This window comes from Castanea sativa, chromosome 7 (assembly GCF_040712315.1).
Source record: "Castanea sativa cultivar Marrone di Chiusa Pesio chromosome 7, ASM4071231v1".
Lineage (NCBI taxonomy): Eukaryota > Viridiplantae > Streptophyta > Magnoliopsida > Fagales > Fagaceae > Castanea > Castanea sativa.
The window spans coordinates 22889468-22912195 of NC_134019.1; the positions used below are offsets into that span (position 1 = coordinate 22889468).

The following is a 22728-nucleotide window of genomic DNA, read 5'->3' on the forward strand; positions in this document are numbered from 1 at the left end:
GCACAGTGCAGCGTTCAGGTCAACTTGTGGGGAAATCATTTGACCTGAATTCTAGTGGTTTTGGAGTTAAAAACTAACGGTCAATGTATTTTTAAAAAATAAAAAAGAAGAAAAAAATATCACTTCAATAGGCATAATTGTGGCGGTAGTGATTCAATTTCAATTGAATGAGGCTAAAAACCTTGTAGCGCTCAACAGGTAGGGGTGGCTATGGGTAGGGTATGGGTATACCTGACCCATACCCTACCCGAAAAGTTTGCTCATGGATACTCGAATATCAATATCCATTAGTATCTATACCCGAATCTTACCTGGATTTATTATCCATGGATATCTATATCTTACTTGAAATCCATTTAATTTTTTTTTTAAATCCAAAACATTTTTACTTAAAAACTAACCAATAGTTTTATCTTAAAAAAGAAAAAACTAATCAATAAATTTTTTTTAAAAAAAAAATTATTGTGCTTCTTCTTTCTTTTCTTTTCTTTTCTTTTTTTTTTTTTTTTTTTATTTATGAGATAGAGATTGAAATTTTATTAGATAAAAAATTAAAAAAATAAAATAAAATAAAGAAGTACACATGAAGAATTCTCTCTCCTTGCCTAATCCTTCATTGCCAACAACCCTAACCTTAGCCCCAGCACCCCTAACCTTTTCTTCTGTGACATCAAGTTCAAAGAGTCTTAGTAGAGCTTTGCACTCTTCGGTGTCAATGCACTCCCTCACATCCGCCTCGTCGCTCCGCACCAGTCCCCTAAGCAATCAGAGCAGATGGACCAGGGTAATTTCTCGCAACTCGCTGAGTCGATGGTCGATTTCGTCCAAGCCAAAACCAAGCTTACCGTCGGATCGATTCACCGGCCTCCGTTCCTCTCCACTAGGCAATTGGGCTTCATTGTGGTTGCGACCCTAATTTGGATCCCCTTCACGATCAAGAAGATTGTGAAAGGCGAGACCTTGCTTCACGATTCGAAGCTCTGGCTCGCCGATTCGGAGATGGAGAAGACCACCGTAGTGATGGTGCTGGTGATCGGAGTGATGAGTTCAAGGTACTGGTGAGGATGGAGGCTCAAGTGAGAGAGAGAGACAGAGTGAGTGAAAGTGAGAGAGTTAGAGTTTATATATATATATATATATATATATATATATATATATATATATGGGTCAAGTATGGATAATATCCATACCCTACCCGAACTATTCGGATAATATCCATACCCTACCCAATTAGGTTCTACCGATGAAGAACTGGGTATTATCTAAAACATTTGGATCGGGTAAGGTAGGATATCCATTACCCAATGGGTATGGCCATCCCTATCAACAGGTACCTTCTGGGCTAGGCCAGCGCTACAGTAAAAGCAAAAGAGATGCTTAAGGCTCCAAATTGGGTTATTTTCTTTCATTGTTAAAAAAATAAATTTTTTATTAAAAAGGAAATGTTATGTTCGCAACATTTTTTATAATTCTTTCACAATAAATCTTAAAGAGTAGGTTGTTACTAGTTGTTATTGGTGGTAAAAAAAAAAAAAATCAGTGGTTGGTTCGAATTAGAATTAGTAACAACTTAATACTTAGGATTTGTAGTGAAAATGTTATAAATGCAGTACTTCTGGAAAAAAAAATAATTGCTACTTCTCATTTTTCAAAACAATTAAGTTGGCAAAATTTTACTAGTTTTCAATTAAGTCCACCATTAATGTCACTTTTTTGCTTACCATATTAATCTATTGTCGGGGTCGAAAAAGTTTCCTTTCCAACAAATGAGATTTATGTTGGGTCGGGGGCCCTAATCGAAACTCGACGATGGGCTCAATGCACGGCCCAAAGGCTATAGGCGAAGATCCAAATAATCTACTGTATTTTTATGCCTTGGGCCTAGGTTTGGACTTACAAGAATGACCCATAAACAATCCCTACAGCAGACATGTCAGTGTGGTTATAAAGCATACTGTATGAAATAGCCTAGCAGTAAAGTGTTTCTATAGAAAATAACCCAGCAGTAAAGTGCTTCTGCAGAAAATAGTAACCCAACCATAAAAATATTTCTGCAGAAAATAACTCATTGGTAAATTTTTTCACAGATTGAGGGAAACATCCATATTTTAGGACTCATCATCCGTTAGCTCTGAAGAAAAATCTTCTAATACGACAATATGAGGAAAAAATTATATGGTAACAGTTACATCATAACCATCAATAGTAAATAAATAAGTAAATATCATGGGTTCCATAATAACAAATAATGAGGAAGGCTTAGTGTGAGATGAAGTGAGAGAGAGAGAGAGATCCCAACTAGTGCAACAAGATCATTATGGTGCCAAAGTATGCTCTTGGGTGTAGTATATATAATGAGTAGTGAGAGCCATTTGTGAGTAGCGTGGGCAGTGAGTGAGAGTACATAGTGGGTTGCTGGAACTTTCTGCAAGGAAGGAGCTGTATGTTCTTAACTAGAGGTATGTGAGGTGTTTTTAAGCTAGGAGTGGGGGAACTCAGTTTCCATGCTTAAGAATGAGAGAACTTTGCTGGGATTTTGAGAAGCTGAAACAGAAGGGTTTTTGTGAGAGTTTCTTTATGTATATGTGTTTCTTGGTCTCTTCTTGTTCCCCCCTCCTTGGGGCATTAATTGAGGGTTTTATTTATAGTTGAGATTTAGGGGGCAATTGGCAAATAACTTTTGTTAAACCTTCCCCAATCTTCAGAAAATCCTTAGAGATTCGTTCTTAGAATTTTAGCTAAGAATGGTAAGCTTGACTTCTTGTAAGACTCTTGCTATTTTTTAGTAATATTAGCTAGGATTCTGACTTAGCATTAATGCTGATTGGTCTTGGCTGATGGGGTTAGAGCATGCATTGAGCTAATGACCTTGGTTGTGCTGCTTACTAAATTCAGAGCTCCCAAAGGCAGGTTGCATCGCCCCAAGCCAAGTGTCAACCTTGGAGCCTTTGCTGGGAACTTTGCTGGGATCCCTTTGGTGCCCTCCAAACCACATTTCCCTAAGTTTCCCCATTAGGGGTTCATGTGCTTAGTCCATAAACCAGAAAATACATATTTTTTAGCATGAAAAATGAGTTGATTTGAGCTTGCTTCAGGAGCTTTAATGGCTGCCTTTGATGTTTGACTGAATGGGTTGGAGAAGAAAGAGGAGATGGCTAGCTAAAGTGCTTCAGCTTTGTATCAAGTCTTTTCAACTTTATGTCAAGTCTATTTTAGCTTTATGTTACATAATAAATGATGATATTTCAGCGTGTGGAGGAAGGGTTCGATCCCTGATGGACATGTGTCCTGTTCTGACCCGATGGGACAAGCTGAAACCTGACAGCAGTGGGCTTCAGCTATTGACCTGTGCTGGGTTTTGGCTAATTAGCTCACGTGAGCTTCAACTGCTAGAACTTGAGCATGGGCTGGGCTGGTCTAGCTGGGCCTTACGTTAGGGCTGCTTTGGGCCTGATTGTTCCTACAAAATGAAGAATTTTGTCATGGATGACACTCATGGGCTTTTATAAACTTTGTAAGAGAAGTATTTTCTTGGAGGATAAATACTTATATTTCCCATGAGTAAGGGATTTGGTATATGTGAAATAATTGTTAAGATAATATTTAGGCCTTTTAAGTATGTGCCAAATATAATATTTGGGCTTTTAGAAATAGTTGAAATATTTGCCAAAAATATTATTGGGCTTTATGAATTAGTTGCCAAATAATATTTGGGCTTTAGGAAATAGACGAAATAGTTGCCAAATAATATTGGACTTTTATGAATAGTTGCCAAAATAATATTGGGCTTTTGTGAATAGTTTGCCAAAATAATATTTCAGCTTTAGGAAATAATTGCCAAATAATATTTGGGTTTTAGGAAATAGTTGAAATAGTTGCCAAATGATATTTGGGCTTTAGGAAATAGACGAAATAGTTGCCAAATAATATTGGGCTTTTGTGAATAGTTGCCAAAATAATATTGGGCTTTTGCCAAAATGATATTGGGCTTTTAGGAATAGTTGCCAAAATAATATTGAGCTTCATGAAATAGTGCCAAATGATATTGGGCTTTTAGAAATAGTGTCAAATTAGTATTTGGGCTTTTTAAAATGGTTTGCCAAATTAGTATTTGGGCTTTGTAAAATAGTGTCAAATTAGTATTTGGGCTTTTGTAAAATAGTTTGAGATTTTGTAAACATATTGCCGTGTAGCAACGGACTTAGTAAAGGTGCTGTGTAGCAACGGACTTAGAGGTGCCGTGTAGCAACGAGCTTTGTAAGATACCGTGTAGCAACGGGCTTAGAGGTGCCGTGTAGCAACGGGCTTAGAAAAAGGGTTTGTTGGGCTTTTTGTGTCTTGCCCACAAGTTAAATGATTCGGGCTTTTTTGTGTAAGAAGTATAATTTTGTGACCCAACATTGTTAGCAAGGTGATGGGCATTTTTGTGAAAACTCAAGTTGAATAATATGTGGAATATAATGGGTAATATTTGTGAGAAGGCCCAAGATAATTTGTGGGGCTTATATATGTAGGAAATATTTGTGGGAGCCCAATAATATGGGGAATATTCAAGTAATATGTGGGAGATATTTATGTGGGCTTCAAAATAATTCTTGGGCTTGTGTGAGTATTTTGTGAGTGGGCTAAAGAAATTAGGGCCAAAAAATTTGTACCTTAACATCTGTCACATCAATAGGTGTAATAAATTGTCAATTTTTTGTCTATAGATTTTCTCAAAAAAAAAATTCTTTGTGGTTCATATTAATTAGTAATTTTGCATATAAAACAATAATAGAATTTTAAGTAATATCTAAATTTTTTTTTTAAATGTCATTTAAATATAAAAAAGGCCTCAATCCATTTTTTGCCTTAGATCCCCAAATGCATCAAGCCTCTCCTGCTTCTAGTATTCTTAACGATGACATAAAAATTTAAATCTACTTAACCCAATTATTGATGTATCCAAAAAAAAAAAAAGTATGGCTAATGAGTAGCAATCAACAACTTATTAATGATAATGACAATTGTTAACAATGGTGACAATAACACAATCGTTTGATTGAACGTGATGATAGTAATGGTAGTGACATCGAGTGATTAACATATTTAAGGATAATCACAACAATGTAAATAGTCATGGGCAGTGTTGCTCATACGGTAGACAAAAAGGATTACCCATAGGATGAAACCACTTCAAAATGAAAATAAATAAATCCTTCTAAAAATAATGAAAATAAATAAATGATCAATTTAATTAAGCACTTAATTTTCTTGAGTTATTAATGATAAATTAAAACATTGTCAAACACACATTTGAATCAAGTGATTTCACTTAACAGAAAATTCTTAGGTACTCTCGGGAACACAGAGAAATGGTGCTCCCTCTTCTCACATTCATAATGGACCTCACCATGAATTTAATGAGCGGACCTCACCATGAATGTGAGAGGAGGGAGCACCATTCTCTATACTTCGAGAGTACCTAAGAATTACTCTCAGTTAACTTAACTAATAAAGATTTTATGCGTGAACAATTATCATAACCTAATAATAAGAGCAATCAATTATTATGAATTAGTTAAAATTTTATCATATTAAAAAAAATAATAAAAAAAATAATAAAAAAAATAAAAAAAACTCTAGGAAGGCTCATTGCCAAAATGAGCAAGACCAAAAAGTCCAAAAAACTCTTCTACCTTCCAAAATCAAAAGCCAAGGGCTTTCAAATAGAAAGCATGAATTCCACAGCACCCCTTTTCCACGTTTTTAAATGGAGTGGTTTTTTTTTTTTTTAATAAGCTTACAGAGTGGATTGTTTTGTCTTTTCTTGGACATTTTTGTGTCCTAGACAAGAATGAAAGATATAAAGGAAAAAGGAAAGAACCTTAAAAGAGGAATTTAAGACATAATACCTAATTACTGTACTTAAATCTTGTTTAATATATTTTCTGCTCAATTTATATCCATTTTCTTCTCATTGCTGCCTTGTTGCTTAGACATTGTTAACAGAGCCGGCAATATAACGGTAGCTATTATCATTTCTAACGTTGACTTGAGTAGCCAACTATAAAATATTTAGTATAAAGTAATACCAGCCGAAATTCAATAATTTAAATAATATGAGTGCAAAATAACCTTATTTGTATTTCAACGTTATTCTTAGTACTATTATTAATTAGTTATATTTTGTATAGGCATCGCTTATCTATTGGATTTTGGACGTGTCATTATTTGATAATGCTAAATACTTTCTCCAAACTTAGACTCGTTTGACCTAAAACCGGTCCAAAAGTTGAACCAATCAACATTTCACACGTAAGGAGAAATTATTATTTACACTGAATTGTCGGTTGATGTGGGTCTGATGTAGGTCTCCCTGACTAATAAAATAATATTATTTGTGTAAATGTATATATGTGAACTTTCTAAAAGCATTCGCATTCATTTTTTCTAATTCTATCCTATTTTACCATCTTAAAAATCACTTTATCAATTATACAATACCAATTTTCAATTCACCAACATCCAAACTTCTATTTTACCATACTACGCATTAAAATAATATAAAAATAACAGTATAAAAATATTTCTCAATTCTCTCTCTGTTCTCTGTTTCTCTTCCTCTGTCAACCTTCTCAGTCACACCACCCCGACCGTTCACCTTCTCAGTCACACCACCACCACCACCGTCCACCTTCTCAGTCAACCTTCTCAGTCCAAAATCAAAACAAGAAAAACCCAAATCACTCACCAATCAAACACAAGAAAACCAAAATCAAAACAAGAAACCCATTCCACTCGCCGATCAAAACAAGAAACCCAAAACACAAAGAACCATCGAACTTGAAACCAACCCATGCCACATACCCAGCAACCACCGTGAACACAAACCTTAACCATAACCCATTGCACCACCACCACCACTGATGAGCATCACTGTGAACAAAACCCACCACCAAAAAAAAAAAAAAAAGACAGACCCACGGTGAGCAAGTGCAAACCTACGGCAAGCAAATCTCAAACCCATGGCGGTAAACCCACGGTGAGCAAATCCCAGATTTACGCCGGCAAACTTGGACCCACGGCGAGCACACCCAATCGCCACTCAGACCCACGGCAAACTCAGACCCATCAAGATACTGAAATTATTGAAGAAACGGCGATGGAAGAGAACAAAGATGAAGAAGCCCAAATTTCCATGGAAGGCTCGACAAAGAGAAAGCTGGAGATTCCGGCGATACCGTAATTGTTGATTTTGAATTGGAAGAAGACGATTGGGAAGAAGGTGAAGAGAAGAATCAGGAGAAGTTGCGCGAAAAGGCGAATGGTAGCAAGAGGCCGATCTGCGGTGGTGTGGTGGCTTGCCGTGGTGTGGTGGCCGTGGCTATGGGTTTTGGGTCTGTAGAGAGAGAGAGAGAGAGAGAGAGAGAGAAAGTCATGGAATTTTTTAATAAAAAAGAAGAGAGAGAGAATTAAATAATATTATTTGTATTTACCATTAAGCTACAGTGCATTCTATATTTAGAATGACACTGTAGCCGGATTGTATAAATATTTACAATTCTTAGCTTTTACAATATTCAATGGAGTGATGGTTTTGGAGCTAAATGGGAAATGGGCTTTACATTTGCCATTTGACCTATACGTTGTGGATGCTCTAACCAGTAAAAGAATACAGAATAAAAACTATCGGATAATATCACGTTTGCATATAATAGCGTGGACATGATAATTTCGGGTAAAGGGTGGCCGCAACAAGTTTCAGTTGAAAAACTGTGGACTCACGCGTGTCAGCGTACGACAAAGTCAAGCTGTACTTCCCCAAAACAAAACAACAGGCAATTCCCCAAAACGGCAAAGAGCTATAATCAAGTTCACTCAACCAAGTAGTACTACCGTAATGTGGTGTCACAATTTTGATATGGTTCAACTTATAAAAAGTCAAACTTGAACCCAAATGACCCACTGTTTTAGCCAATAGTCTCATCCTATGCCCAAGGTTATTATCGTCTTTGAACGCAGCTGAGCAACCTCCTAAAACCAACAAAACCAAAACCCACAGATTGTTTGCTGGTTTAACCTCTCTCTCTCTCTCTCTCTCTCTCTCTCTCGTGTGTGTGTGTATATATATATATATATAGGAGTTAGGATACATGGCATTTTTATGTCATATATATTCATTTCAGCTTAGTAAGTCAAATCAATGGCGCCCACAGCGGCAATGCTAATACTGTGTCTTCACGACAAACCAAAATCCCCACCATCTTTTGCTCCTCCATCGCCACCTGCAACTTTTTTTGGGCCTGTGAGGTGGGTTTCGGTAGTGAATTCCATCTGCAAAGCAACATCAGATGAAAAGCAAAAGCATGGCATTGTTGATCCTTCTTCTGCGTTGGAGAAGAGGTTTCAGGATGCTCTTGAACTCAGTTGCTGGTCGAGCTGAATTACATTACTTTTAACCAGAAAAAAAAAAGGCTTAATTATGTGTTGTGGAGGTGTGTTTGTTTGACTGTTTTATGTACAGTGAATGGTCTGTATATTAGATCTGGTGACAGAAACTTTTGTTCATGAATTTCACATTTATTACCTAGCTGCTAATGTCAAGGTTACAAGCAAAATTTGCAACGGTTTTCCTATTTTACCATTAACCGCGAATAGCAAGTTGTATATTCAATTGAATGGTAGCAATTAGAGAGCACGTAGCTTAAAGCCTTAAACATATGCAGTTTATAATCAGGGGCGACGCTAAACATTGTTCAGGTGGTTCAAATGAATCCCCATACTTCAATTTATTTTTTGGGTTAGTTTAACACTTTAATTTATTCTTAAAAATATTATTTTTGATCACCTTCGCGTAAATTTTATACACCCTTATTCTAGTATTTCTAATTCTAAGAGTAGAAGTAAGAGTCTGTAATTTTAATTGTCATTTTTTATTATAAATTTATGTTATATGTGTACATATGTGTTTAATGTTTAATATTAATTGTATTTATTACTTTTTGTTATAATGTTATTTGAGTAAATAATAATGTAATGTTATTTGAGTAAATAATAATGTAATGGGGAAGTTTGTGTGTATAGTTAAATATAAGAGAAATGTTTTATTTATTTTTTTTTTTTTAGAGAGTTTCAACTTATGTCGTCCGCTCCTGATAATTGCTCTTTATTATCAGACCAAGACAACAATCAGTTTTTGGTATAGGCAGAGATTGAATTTCAGATATCTTATACAACCATAAGAGACATTACCACTTGACACTACTTTTATGAAAAATATAACAATTTTTTTAAGAGCATTGATAACATGACCCTAAATATAATATAATTTTATATAATTTAGTAATTCAGAAATAAAGATGGTTTGTTTTGTTGCATGTATGTGTATTGTTATTACGTTATAATAACTTTTTATTATAAAGTCAAAAAAATTCAAGAAAAAAAATTGTAAAGTTAGTGATTGTTAAAGATTTGATTGGTTAAGTAGATATGTGGTGTATTATATAAGTATGAATGAGTGTGGTTATGTGCATCAATAATTAATACAAAGCCAATGAGTTAAGTTTATTCATTTAGTTTAAAATATTTTTATATAAAAAAATAGATAATAACAATTGCATTAAATAAAAATAAAATATTAGACAAACTTAACAAAATAAAGTGATCATAATTACCCATAATGGCAATAAATACTCATATTGAACTACCATATAACAATTCAAAATTTAAAAACTTGTAAAAGGAAATTGTAAAACATTTTTTTTTGTAGGTCGATAACTTGATAACTTGATATATTCAAGTTCTCTTTTATTAAAAAAATTTTCATTTAAGTTTTTTAATGACCCCTGAACAAATTTTCTGGAGCCACACTAAGTTTATTACGCTTTATTTCCTACCAAAAATAAAATGTATGGATGGAGCTGTCCGTATCTCTCTCCCTTTCCTTTTGAGTGGACGTTTGCTTGAAGAAAGAAAAGAGTTTGATGGAGCTGCCTGCAGCATAGGCCTAATCTGCCTTAGGTGTTGCCTATTGCCCCATCATGTTAAAGGCTTTGCCGTAAATAGAGTACATAACTAGAACTTTTAGAATTGGAGCAACATTCATCACATATATGAAGTAAAATTTCCAAGCGCACCTCATCTGATGAATCTGGCATTTACTTGTCACTGCTTCAAGTGGTAATTTTATCAATTTTCCATAAAGTAGAACGTGTGCCACTCTATGCAAGCTAGAAATGTATGGAACAAGAAGAGAGAAGTTCATAAACCCAAGTCGATAAAGGACAATTTGCCCTTTTTTTCCCATAAGAAGCACGATACCAGTAAATAGATATAAGCAAATTCACAAGAAACTCAAATATTTGTTTCTGTTATTGAATGTAGCAGGTGCCAATCTCATCTTTCATTCCAAAAGCAATTGATAATTTCATCACTAAAAGTACAGTTCAGAACATTAAAGAACCATGGATGAGTGATGCATCGTTTTTGCTCAACAATGGGAAAAATGGCTTTTAACTTAATATATTACCAGGGATCGCTCTGCGAAAGGAAAATCTCTGATAAGTCACTAACAGTACAAGTTGTCATGTCCCATCCCGAGTTCTGCTCTGCCAATTCATTTTATACAAGTGAAAGATCTCCACCACGGACCGATCTCTTGACAAGTTTAGCCCACGACTCATTGGTCTCAGTGATGACTTTAAGAGCAAAGTCCTGTATATCGGGCAGAATTTGATATCAGGAAAAAATGAAAACAAGAAGAACAAAAAGTTAAAAACACCATGCATGCATACAATGGGAGAACATAAAACAGAAACAACAGCAACAACAACAATACTAGCAATAACAGCGACAAGTATAAATGTATATAGTGTAGTGCTATGTACAGAATGTGCTTCTTTATATGGATCATGAAATGGTTTCAACTCGTGGCATTTTTATTTATATCTTTTCAAAGATAGATAAAGAAGGGAAATGTCAGCGGTTCAACCCATCTCACCATCAATCATCAAAAAGGATAGCAGTATAGCTCAGGCAAAGAATATGTGTGGTCTGTGTAACTACATCTAACAACCAAACTAACTAAACCAGCAGGTACCTTCTCATATGCTGTGGATAGTTGGCTAGAATTTAATATATACAAAAAAGAGAAAACTAGCAACTGGTTCAACTGAGTTCCTATTATCAATTATACTTGAAAGCAACCGTCTTGGTATGGCAAGTAATATGTTTATATGCTAGTATGCTACTGGATTCAGAATCCTTTTAACATAGGGGAGATCTTCAAAATCTGGATTGTACAAAAAGAAATATAAAAACATGCATATATACTAGCGACCATACTTGACACAAATAACATGGAATGAACTTGTACCAAAGAACAAAGATACAGCACTTGCCTTAAAGAAAACTTTAGAATAATAAATATTATATTTAAAATGTGGAAAAAAAATCCTTGATCAAAATATGTGGCCAGCAATCTTGGTGTAGAAAATGACAGGAAGCAGAGACAGCATCCCAAATGAATCAAGCATTGAAAATCAGACAGCTAAAAAGAAAAAATACCCTGTTTGCTGCCTTGTTTCCAAGACCAAACTTGTTTGCAGGTTTCCCATCAGGAATCTTGTAGTCTCTGAACCAATCCCTAATTGCAGTGAGAGTGCCCTGAAGAAAACCATCAAATAAGACCCCATAAATTTTGCTTACTGTAAATGCAATTGCTTCACTATTTTTCTTCTTGCTTTTTCTTTTTGGCCTCTTTTTTCTTTTGGCTAGACTATGGCAACCAATGCTTCACTTTGTACTAGCTCACACTTGATTCTCCAATTAATTAGTGATTTGTTCATTGACAGACACGTCTGTAGACAATATGCTGTTTGAGCTAATGGATTAACAATGTTAATAATAGCTTTACTATTATGCACATGAGATGAGTAAACCACAGAAATACTCAATTCAACAAAGCCCTATTTCAATTTTTTAGCTCCACAGCAGAAAATAATTTACTACTCTTGTCTTTGTCTATATCTATACCTTCTCTTAGATATTGGACCTGTATGTAATCCTTTAATAAGCCTATAATTTCCAACAAGAATCAAAAGTCTAGTAATAATTAATTGACGCAATCTCAACAAAATCTGCAACTCATCTACAAACCCACCAAGTAGTTAAGTGCCACATCACCATTTTAATAAACCCAACTTATCTTGCACAATTTTCTAATTCTTGCAAACTGGATTCCTTTTTCTTCTTCATGGATAATGACTTATCACATGGAGATTTACAGCAGCCATAGTCCTAATCCATCTGCTCACATAAACGATGTTCTATCTGCCTATTTTGCACAATAATCTATACAATCAAAAATGTACGTTGTGAATACTTCCTGGCCATTGCTTATTTGTAAATGTGATGGTTGCTACAAACTGAACAAATATAAGCTGTTTAATCACTAAGTAAATATTGTTTATAAAACATTTACACATGCTCTGGTCATTCTTTCCATTAAAAACATGGCATAAAGACTTATGGTCTGTTTGGATGGAACGATGGAAAAGTGGGAAGAGATTAAATATACAGAGAATATAAAAGTGAAATGATAAAAAGATTTTAGTTTTCTACCATGTGTGTTTGGTATAAAAGATGGAAAAGTAGAAGGATGGAAAACAAATATAGGTTTATTTTGTTTGGTTGAGGAAAAAAAAACGAGATGATGGAAAGTGTAGTTTGTCTAAATTTACTATCATCCCCCTCTTTCAGAGGAACTAATTTTTTCAACAATATATTAGAAGTAATTTTTTCCAATATTACATAAGGGATAAAATTATCAATTAAATTAGAAGAAATGACATCTTATAAAAGTAAAAATATCTCTCTCTCTCTCTCTCTCTCTCTCTCTCTCTCTCACACACACACACACACACACACACACACAGGTATGAAATAAAAAGAATATATTATTATAAGCAGGATTAGTTTTGTCTCCAAAGCCAAAAAACAATAGAGTAGTCATCTGATAATGTTGGCATTTGCAGAACAACAGCATGGTGGTGACTAGATGAAGAAGATAAAAGGCACTTGGGTTGCTGAAATTAAGTTGGAAGAAGGGTAGAAAGGTAATATTACTAACCAACCATTTTTCCTCTCATTTCTCAACATTGTGGGGAGAAAATATTTTGGTGGGCCCGGGTAAAAAACACCCGGGCATCCAGTTTTACTGTCTTGCTAATCAAACAGAGGAAAAACCTCATTTTCCATCCACTTTTCCTTCATCCTTTTCCTACCCAACCAAACAAAGCCTTAGAGTACGACTGAAGATGTTACAACATTTAGCAAAGTAAGGGAGAGGGGAAAAGGGGATAGATTTAACAGCACTTAGAAAATGGGCATACCGGGAAATGCTTCTCAACATCATCGATGTCGTTCACAAGAGAAGCTTTTGGATCATCCAATGAAATTGCAACAATTTTCCAGTCAAGTTCCCCTTCATCAATCATGGCCAAAGCAGCCAAGGGCTTGACTTTAAGAATTTGTCCAATTTTTCTTTGACTTTCACCAATCTCAACAACATCAACTGCAAATTAAAAGAAAACAGCAAGGATATTAATACAAATTGCTATTTAGGACCAAAAAAGGACATAGACATACTAGAATGGTCAAAACTAAAACAAAATCTGGTGATATACCTGGATCATTATCACCAAATGCTCCTTCAACTTCTGCATTAGCAAGTTCTGGGTCTTCCCATGTTTGTGGAAGTAATCCATAATTCCAATTTATATTGTAGCTGTCAATCAAATAATAAGATCAATCAGGATTTAGATTTTTAAGGAATTAAAACTCAATGATATCAACGAGATCAAGGGCCCCAATGAAGTTATTACCCATTACAGCCTACAATGGGTAGAGAAAGTGAGTTTATAGTTACAGCTTGTTTACATTCAAAGATGGGCATTGGAGCCCCTCTCTGTGTATCAATAATGACTATTAAGGAACAAATTTCAAACTTCAGAAGATGCACTACACTAGATCTACGATTCAAATATAAATTTACAATAAGATTTTACACAATCAATAAAGTTTAATATAACAGATAGAGATTGAGTTAGGTTTCATCATTTTTAATCAATTCTTGCCATAAAAATTCCTCTATGGAAGGCAGCAACTGGTGAGCAATAGCACTAGCCTATTTCTCATATTCAACCCTAGGGTAAATTGAGTTTTAATTGGAATTCAATTTTGCCAAGTGGTGCATCTCTTGCAATATTCTTTCATTTTTTAATTTTTAATAAACTTATTAAAAAAAAAAAAATCAACCCTAGGGTTTTCACAACCTCTATAGAGATTGAGTTAGGTTTCATCATTTTTAACCAATTCTTGCCATAACAATTCCTATATGGAAGACAGCAACTGGTGAGCAATAGCACTAGCCTATTTCTCATATTCAACCCTAGGGTTTTTGCAAACTCAACCAACATCTGAGCTTAGATATCTTTGCATAAAAATACAAGTACATAAATCAGGACAAACAATAACATACAACAAGAGGAAAACTAAAACATCAAAATCTTACGGATAGTATCGAAGCTTTCCCTTTTTGGTATCCTGCTTTATGGGGGTAAATGGCTCATCAGTAGCAACCTCCATCTTTGCACTTGATTCTTTGGGTATTTCAACAATAAAGTTGAAAACACCATCACCCATGTGCAGTGGAATATCATGCCAAGGTGAAACCTGCATGAGTGAGCAAGCAATTATTCTCAACATCAGTACATAAAGGCAAAAACAAAAGGCGTTTCAATTTCTCTCTCACACACAAGGGGGGGGAGGAAGGTGTTTCCATTTTATCTTATAACAACTACCATAACTTTCCATCATCCACCTTTGCCCAAAAAGAAAATAGAGGAAAAAATCAAATCCAAAATCAAGTTCCTAATTTAATTGGAGACGAGAGCCCTCAACTAGGCCCAAAAACTACAATAATTGTGTAAAATTTGTTGTTTCCTGGGCTATGCAATTGAAAATCCTACTATAAGTTCTTCATTTCTTGTCTCTTTCTACATTTTCTTGGCAATGACCAACTTGCAGTTGAATGCTAAAAAAACCTTGGTTAAAAGTGTAAGGAATATTGGATTTTTGAAAGCCATGTTTTCTGTAGTTTACCATATCTAAAACTAAACGATGACTGCCTCAACTAGGCCAAACTATTATCCTCCACATATTTTCAAAACATTCTTTTCAAATTCTACATAATCCAAAATCATCAATTTCTTTTATTTCACACAATTGGGCAAATAGAGAGTAGCCAGACGATAAGAGCAAAACTTGTACTCCTTCAAACACAGACTGAGCATCATCAATGGCCTAAATGCTTCAGCTAGCCTGAGTAACCATCAGATTTTACTCCTCCCAAAGTCCCAACTCCCCAAAACAAAGGAAGAAAAATCAGAGATTCATAACTCAATTTTCTTTTCATTTCCCAATCCTTTATTTATTTATTTAAAAAAAGCTCAGATAGAACCGTGAAAACAATGGCACACCAATGTTCCAAACACAGATTGGGCAATTAGGAGTACACAACAGAACAATGCATCAAACAATAATAATTCAATATATGAACAGTTATCAGAATCAATAATTTTAAAAGATTCAAAACTCCAACTTTTCTCTTATTTCCCCCCCCCCCCATTTTCTCGTGAGCCAAACAAGATGTTAAAAGGTACCTTCTTTCCGGAATTTTCAACGAAGAAGACCCTGTAGTCAAGGGTTTCCGGCTGACCCTCCTCTTTGATCTGAACCTCGGGGTTGTAAATAGCTCTACAAGTGAACAACCTCTTAGAAACCAAGGAAGACGCTGGCTTGAGGTTCTTGAAACAGAGGGTACTCTGTTTGGAGAGGAAAGGCTTCTTGAAGAGCAAGCAAGTGGCGGAGGTGGTGGTGGTGTTGCTCGCTACGGCTATGGCTCTCGTGGCCGCCATGGTTAATTGGCTGAGAGTGAAAGTCTGAGAGTGAGAGAGTCACAGAAAAATTGAACAATTGCGTCAGCAAAGTTTGGTCCCAGTGATGCTGCTGATTAACCTTTTTTTTTTTGTATTTATTTATAATGAGGTGGCAGTTGGTGATTGGATTATCCGACACTGATAACTGCGTTTGTATTCACGCGAGGTTTGCAGCGCGTGTTTTTGCTTTGTTTGAAGTTGAATGAACCTGGTCAGTACTCAATACTGTGACAACTGTGCGGATGATGTCTCGCACGTGTGTCTGGTCTGTACTCTGTTCTAGCCTATGATGTTGTTTCACATGATGCGAATCTGAATGCATATACTTTGTGTCTCGTCTTCATCAGCCAATATGTAGACGCCTCACGGCTGCTGGACTATCCATCGCCGCAAGCTCTCCACCTCTTTTGGCTTGAGAGTTGTTGTGGATATAGAGGTGTGTCGTACCTAGGGTGTGTGATAGCAATATAAGTCGATTTTATGAATATTACTAAAGCTAAGTGAAGTCGCCACCAGTCATTCGATTTTTCTAAGTGTGATTGGTCATTTAACTCTATTTAATTTTATTACCGATCCTAGGTTAAGAAAATTGTCGTTTTTCCTAATTTAATGTGAATGGGTAGAAATTCTTTATTCTTGAGTTCAAAAGTTTGGTTATATGTGGAAAAGGTATGAGGCACCCCACAACGCCTGTCTATAGATAGTCCTTTATTTTGGTAAAATCAAAATATAAGGACATTGGCAATTGAAAACAAGCTATTGGCATTAGCTTTCGGGGCTTTAAATGTGTTGGGCTTTGAGGTTTGATCTTGGAATGGGTATGGTCTTGATCGATACTACTTCCAAATGTGTTTGAAGTCGTTGCCAAATTTCCATGGTGAAAATCCGGCAACGCTTTGCCTTAAATGCGTCATAGCAAGGAAAATGCTATTCTCACCAAGCTTTCAACATGAGAATACGGCAATGGGGATACCCCATTTTCACAACGAAAATTCGGCAGAGTTTTGTGTCTGTGTATACGGTGTGCATTGACATGCTTATACTGTGACGAGCCGAAGCCCTTTAAAGCGTCAAGCATGTTGATGCGTGTCGCATAAACGGGGAAACCAATGTCACTTGGTGACATGGATCAAGACAATCATACCACAATGATAATGCACACAATATAGCATGAATATGTACCTACGATAATTGTTTTGAGCTTTACCCGCACCACAAGGTCAAGAGCTCTCATGACTAGAGAAGGCCACTTAAGTAGCCACAAGAGTCCATATACAAGCAGATATAGATATACATACATCATGCACAATGCTATCATATTAGGCAGAAAAGTAAAACAGACATTGAGAACGTCACAAGGGTATGGCCCAACAAGGTACATGAAATGTAAAACAGACATTGTCATACCTAGAGAATGCGGCCCAAGCATAGAATGGGAAAAATAAAGGGGTACATGGAGAGGGGGAACCCTAATACATGCTCTAGGGAAGAGGCTTAGAGATAGGGAAAGAGAAAATCGCTTTGGAGGGGCTAGCCCCCCTAATCTACTGAACATTGCCCTTTGTGGGCTTGCATTCTCTTGCTTTCATCCTTGCCCTTTTTGCTTGTGCCTAGGAGGTTGCACCCTTGCTTCAAGTGTCCTCGCTCCATGCATGTACACGCAACAAACAAGGAAACAAGGCAGCAGACAAGCAAAGAAACAAATAGAAGGAAAGCATGCTAAAAGACAAGCTAGGGAAAGATGCCAAACAGGGGCAAACAAACATGTGAAGCACATGAAGGGGGCAAACAACATGTTATCAAACAAAAAGGGTGTCCTAAGAGGACAAATGTAGGTTTGGATCGAGTGTCCATAGCTCCATTGGATTGGAGTATGGACAACACACAGACTCATGTATGAACATGTAGACAAGCGTGCAAAGATGCAAAGAAGCAAAGAAAGCCAAATGAGTGGCACAAAGCAAGCAAGGTGAGCATATCAACATTGCATATTGTGTAATCAAGCACACCAACACCACAGAGGTGTATCTCACAAGTGGTTACATCCAAACGAACCTTAGGAGGGGAAGGATGCAACCACACAAGCAAACCCACAAGGGGCATAAAGCATGGCAAGACCTAGATCTAGAGAGGCTAACATGGAGATGAAGCATAAAAGCAAGCAAGAAAATATAGACATGTAAAGGAAATGATCCAAACCCTTTAATATAGGCCTAGTTATGTGAATGTAAGCCTAGACCAAATGATCTAGATCTACACCCTAACAAAAGGGCCAAAACACAAGAAAGAGAGATATCAAGAGATGGAAGGGCCTTAGAATCACATGGCATAGCAACCAACATAGATCTAAGCACATAAGCATAGCACAGAGCACATAACACACATAGATCTAAACATAGGGATGTAGATCGAAGCACAAACATGTAGATCTAAGTAAAAACATTGCAAAGAACACATAGTCATATAGATCTAAGCGTAAACATGGCCAGGGGCCTAAAAGCATGTAGATCTAAGCATGAACATGACAAAGAACACATAGGCATGTAGATCTAAGCATAAAGATGGCAAAAAGCCTAATCACATGTGGATCTAAGCACAATCATTAAATTTAGACATATCTTAGCCCAAGAAGGCTAGGCTAACAACATCAAAGTGATAAATTGTGGCAAGCAAGGAAGCACGCTATAGAAACTATAAAGACATGCTAGGAAGCAAGAACATGCTAGGAAAAGCAATAAAGCATTTTATTAAGCAAGATAAAGCTAAGAAAAGGCTATAAAAGAAAAGGGTGTGGATTGTAGCTAAAAAGCTACTTCCACACCTCTAAATCTCAAATCCAAGGTATGGAACCAAGGAGAGGAAGATTGGGTGCAAGAAAACTACCTTGATTATTGTAGAAAAAATAGGAGAATCTAAGGTATTTAAAGGTGTTTGAGAGAGAGAGAGAGAGAGAGAATCTGCTTGGAAAAACTACCCAAAACTCTTCTTCTTTTTTTTCACAATGAGGGGTCTAGGGGTATTTATTATGGTAAAACGACCCTTCAACATCCAACGCACCTTGTAGGGCTGTCGGCGGCCTTACAAGGGTCGCCGACCACCTTGCTGACATTAGTAGTTTTAGCCTTTTGCTTAGTCCAACTTTCGATGTGTATTTGAAGGCCTTCCCAGACTTAGATTAAGCTAAACTTGGTTTCCCTGGAAAGCTATGGATGTCTAGTTTCCAGAACACTAAAGAAATTGAAAATCCAATAGTTAGATAAAAAGTTATGGCCTCGGGATGTGTGCTGATGCACTTTTCATGGTTTTATAGATACCTCAACCGTTTTAACTTCGATTTCGACCCATGAATAGTCGTTGGAAAGAGAATTTGATAATATTTGCAATGGCACTAGTCCCAACCCGTTCTAACAATCAAATCAAAATTAGGATTTCTAATGCCCTCGGGGGTCAACCTTGGGTCAAACTTGGTCAAATTTGATGAAAATCACTTAGTAACTTGGGTTTAACGTAGAAATATGAAAAATGTTGTTTTTGGATGATTTTGACCGACTTTGAGTTTCGGTCAACCTAGGGTTGACCAAGGTCATTTTGGTCAATTTGACCGAAAAAGACAGTTCGATTGCTCCAGTGCCCGAACGGGTTACACCATGTTGATCTAGATGTTTTAGCAGCCCCATGGAGAAAAGATAATATTTTTAGAATTTTCGGGGTCTGGCATGCAAATCAAGGGCAGACAAAATATAGTGTCTACAACTGCCCCTTCTTTATCTAACATCTCGAGTGCAATAAGAGTTGTCGGATAAAGAACATGACTTCGCATTTTGTTGCCTCAAAATTGCGTGTAGAAACTATGCTGTTCATAGGTCGAGACCAGCCTTACTTAGCAAGATTGAGCAACTGCAGCTGATCTGGAAAATTTCTAGCTTGGTCCTTGATGCTTGGCAAAAGTCTATTTTTTTTCTTCATCATTTATGCCATGATGATGTTGGAAAAATATATTTGTTCACATGTTTTATGTAGCATAGGCAAACTTGCATATGTTGGATGCTATGAAAACACATGAACCACTAACAAAACTAAAAGAAAAGTGAGGTAGATACGAGAAACTATGCATGATAAAGACGAAAAAATTTGAGAGGATTGAAAATGTGAAGACAATGTAATTTTGAGTGATGGTAGTTTTGGAAAACGTAGGATTAAACGGTCGTTGCCGTATTTGAATCCTAGTTAGACTAAATGATCGCTGTCGAATCTTAATCTTAAAGAAGGCATAGGATGCCTAGGACTAAATGGTCGTTGCTGAATCTGAATTTTGATGAATGCATAGGACTAAATGGTCGTTGCTAAATCTAAATCCTGGTGAGACTAAACGATCACTGCCGCATCTGAATCTTGAAGAAGGCATAGGATGCCTAGAACTAAACGGTTGCTGTCGAATCTGAATCATAGTGAATGCATAGGATGCATAGGACTAAACGGTTGTTGCCGAATATGAATCTCAATGAATGCATAGGATACGTACGACTAAATGGTCGTTGATGAATCTGAATCCTAGTGAGACTAAATGGTCATTGTTGAATTTGAATCTTGAAGAAGGCATAGGATGCCTAGGACTAAACGGTCGTTGCCGAATTTGAATGCTGATGAATGCATAGGACTAAACGGTCGTTGCCGAATCTGAATCTTGGTGAGACTAAATGGTCGTTGCTAAATCTGAATCTCAAAGAAGGCATAGGATGCCTAAGACTAAATGGTCACTGTCGAATTTGAATCCTAAAAGAGAGGTATTTTGAAAATTTTGACACTTTTTAAGAAAACATGACATTTTGGTATGAACATGCATGATATGTGTTAGGCAATAGGGTTAGACATACTTACTTGTTTACTTGCATTGCCAAATGTTCTTGGGCTTACTAATCAATCTTGAATTTGCTTCCGTAGGTATGTCTCAACGGATGAGATCCGGCAGTGCTCACGGGAAGGCTCTCGCCGTTGTTCCATCTCAAGCTGATTCATCTAGTAGCGATGACGATACTGTGTCAGCTAGTGTATAGGTTGCGTGGACCTTTCAGAGGCTCTTTAATCAAGGTGGTGATGACCCTGCGCCCCTTGGGGGCATATATATAGCACATTGTACTAGGAGTCGATGTTTGGTGGAGACGGCCAGTGCCTTATCTCAGTCCCGTATTGGTTCAGGTGGCAGTTATTCATAGTTCCCTCGGGCTTAGAAGGGAGGAGGCCTAGGGGACGAGTAGCTAGATGAGGAGCTCATGTTTGATGTAAGTGCTAACTTGGAGGCTGATGACAGGGTTGAGCTAGGTCCAGGCGCTCCGAGGGGCCGCAGTTGTAGACCGAGGTTTCTACCTTATTTGTTTGGGGCCAAGGCCTATACTGGAGAGGTCGATGACAGCATAGACGATATTCATCTTCAACATGGTCTGAAGAGGCATTATTCCGCTTAGATTTGGAAGGCTTAGGTATGTTCCTTTTTTCTCTTTCGCTTGCCAAATCTAAATGTGTAGATATGCATGCTAACTGGTAGCTTTTTTGATTTTGAGTGCAAGTTGCTGACAAGATTCGCAGTCGGGGAGTCTGGTCTTCATTCCTTCTTCGCCTGTTTGACCTTGAGACAAATGCTCACTACTTTTTGATTGAGTAGGGCTTTGAGGAGTTCTTGAGGATTCCCTCCTATTCCATGAGGCATGCGATATCGGAGACTTTGGTGCAGCGATTCCATGCAGAGACTAGCACCTTTCATTTGAGCTGTGGGGAGTATGCAGTCCTTCCCGTTAACTAGACGGCCATTCTGGGCCTTAGATTTGGTGGGTATCTAGTCCTAAATGATTTTGTAGATTTTGATGTTGTGAGCAAACTTTTGGGCAATCGCTATCCCCTTAACCCGGCAAGGAGACAGTATTTTTGACCAACCAACGAGCCTCAGATCCGCATGGAGTGGCTGAGGGTGAGCATAGCTTGGGAGGCGGAGCCAAATGACATTGCTCTCAGGTGGTTTTTCTTCTACTTCATCGGTAGTTACCTGTTTGGCAACAACCGATCGGTGCTGACTTGCAAGCTACTAGAAGCCATGAGAGTAGTGTCAAATATAAGGGCCTATGATTGGGGGTCCCTTTCTTATGGATTCTTCATTGCTTTCGTGAGGCAGGCTTCGTGATTGGGCTTTAGAAGCCTAAAGGGTTGTTGGCAGATTTTGATATGGTGGGCATATAAGTATATCGCAACCCTGCGTCCATAGTATTTTGGCCTCTCTTCAGGGATATATCTTGGGGCATATGACTGGTCCCATTACATGATCACCAGAGTTGTTTTGACGCAGTCGTCCACCATTGACACTACGTTGGATGCGTCACCTAGGCAAGATACTCAACCGCCCTATGACGGGCGGTTATTGGTTAGCCCAATTAAATAATCAATTATAAAGAGAGAAACATACAAAATTTTAATGTATGAAAAAGAGAGACATCATTGTGAAATGGTGTGTATGTGAGTGTTGGATACTTTCTCATTCTCTCTTGAACAAAAACTGATTGAGAGACCACACATCTTGGGCGTTAGTGGAATTGGAGTGAAGATTAAAAGTGTTCTCAAGATGATCTTTGGTTTTGAAATTCACCGCACCAAGGTACACTTTCTTGATTCTATATTCTGAAATTTACATAGTGCGTATCATCAATTACGAATGAAATAAATCTGTTAATTTTCCGCTGCGTACATGCATATTTCCATCAGA

At 37.0% G+C, this 22728-nt stretch overlaps 1 protein-coding gene across 1 annotated transcript; it reads right to left on the reverse strand.

The window, feature by feature from the left end:
- Positions 1-10323: 10323 nt before the first annotated feature.
- LOC142643223 (soluble inorganic pyrophosphatase 6, chloroplastic) lies at positions 10324-16083 on the reverse strand. The gene is made up of 6 exons (XM_075817762.1): positions 15705-16083; positions 14555-14715; positions 13668-13768; positions 13374-13555; positions 11548-11646; positions 10324-10695 (listed from the first exon to the last, which is right to left on the reverse strand). The coding sequence occupies exons 1-6, from the start codon at positions 15957-15959 to the stop codon at positions 10603-10605; spliced, it is 891 nt and encodes a 296-aa protein (XP_075673877.1). The 5' UTR covers positions 15960-16083; the 3' UTR covers positions 10324-10602.
- Between the last annotated feature and the right edge of the window lie 6645 nt (positions 16084-22728).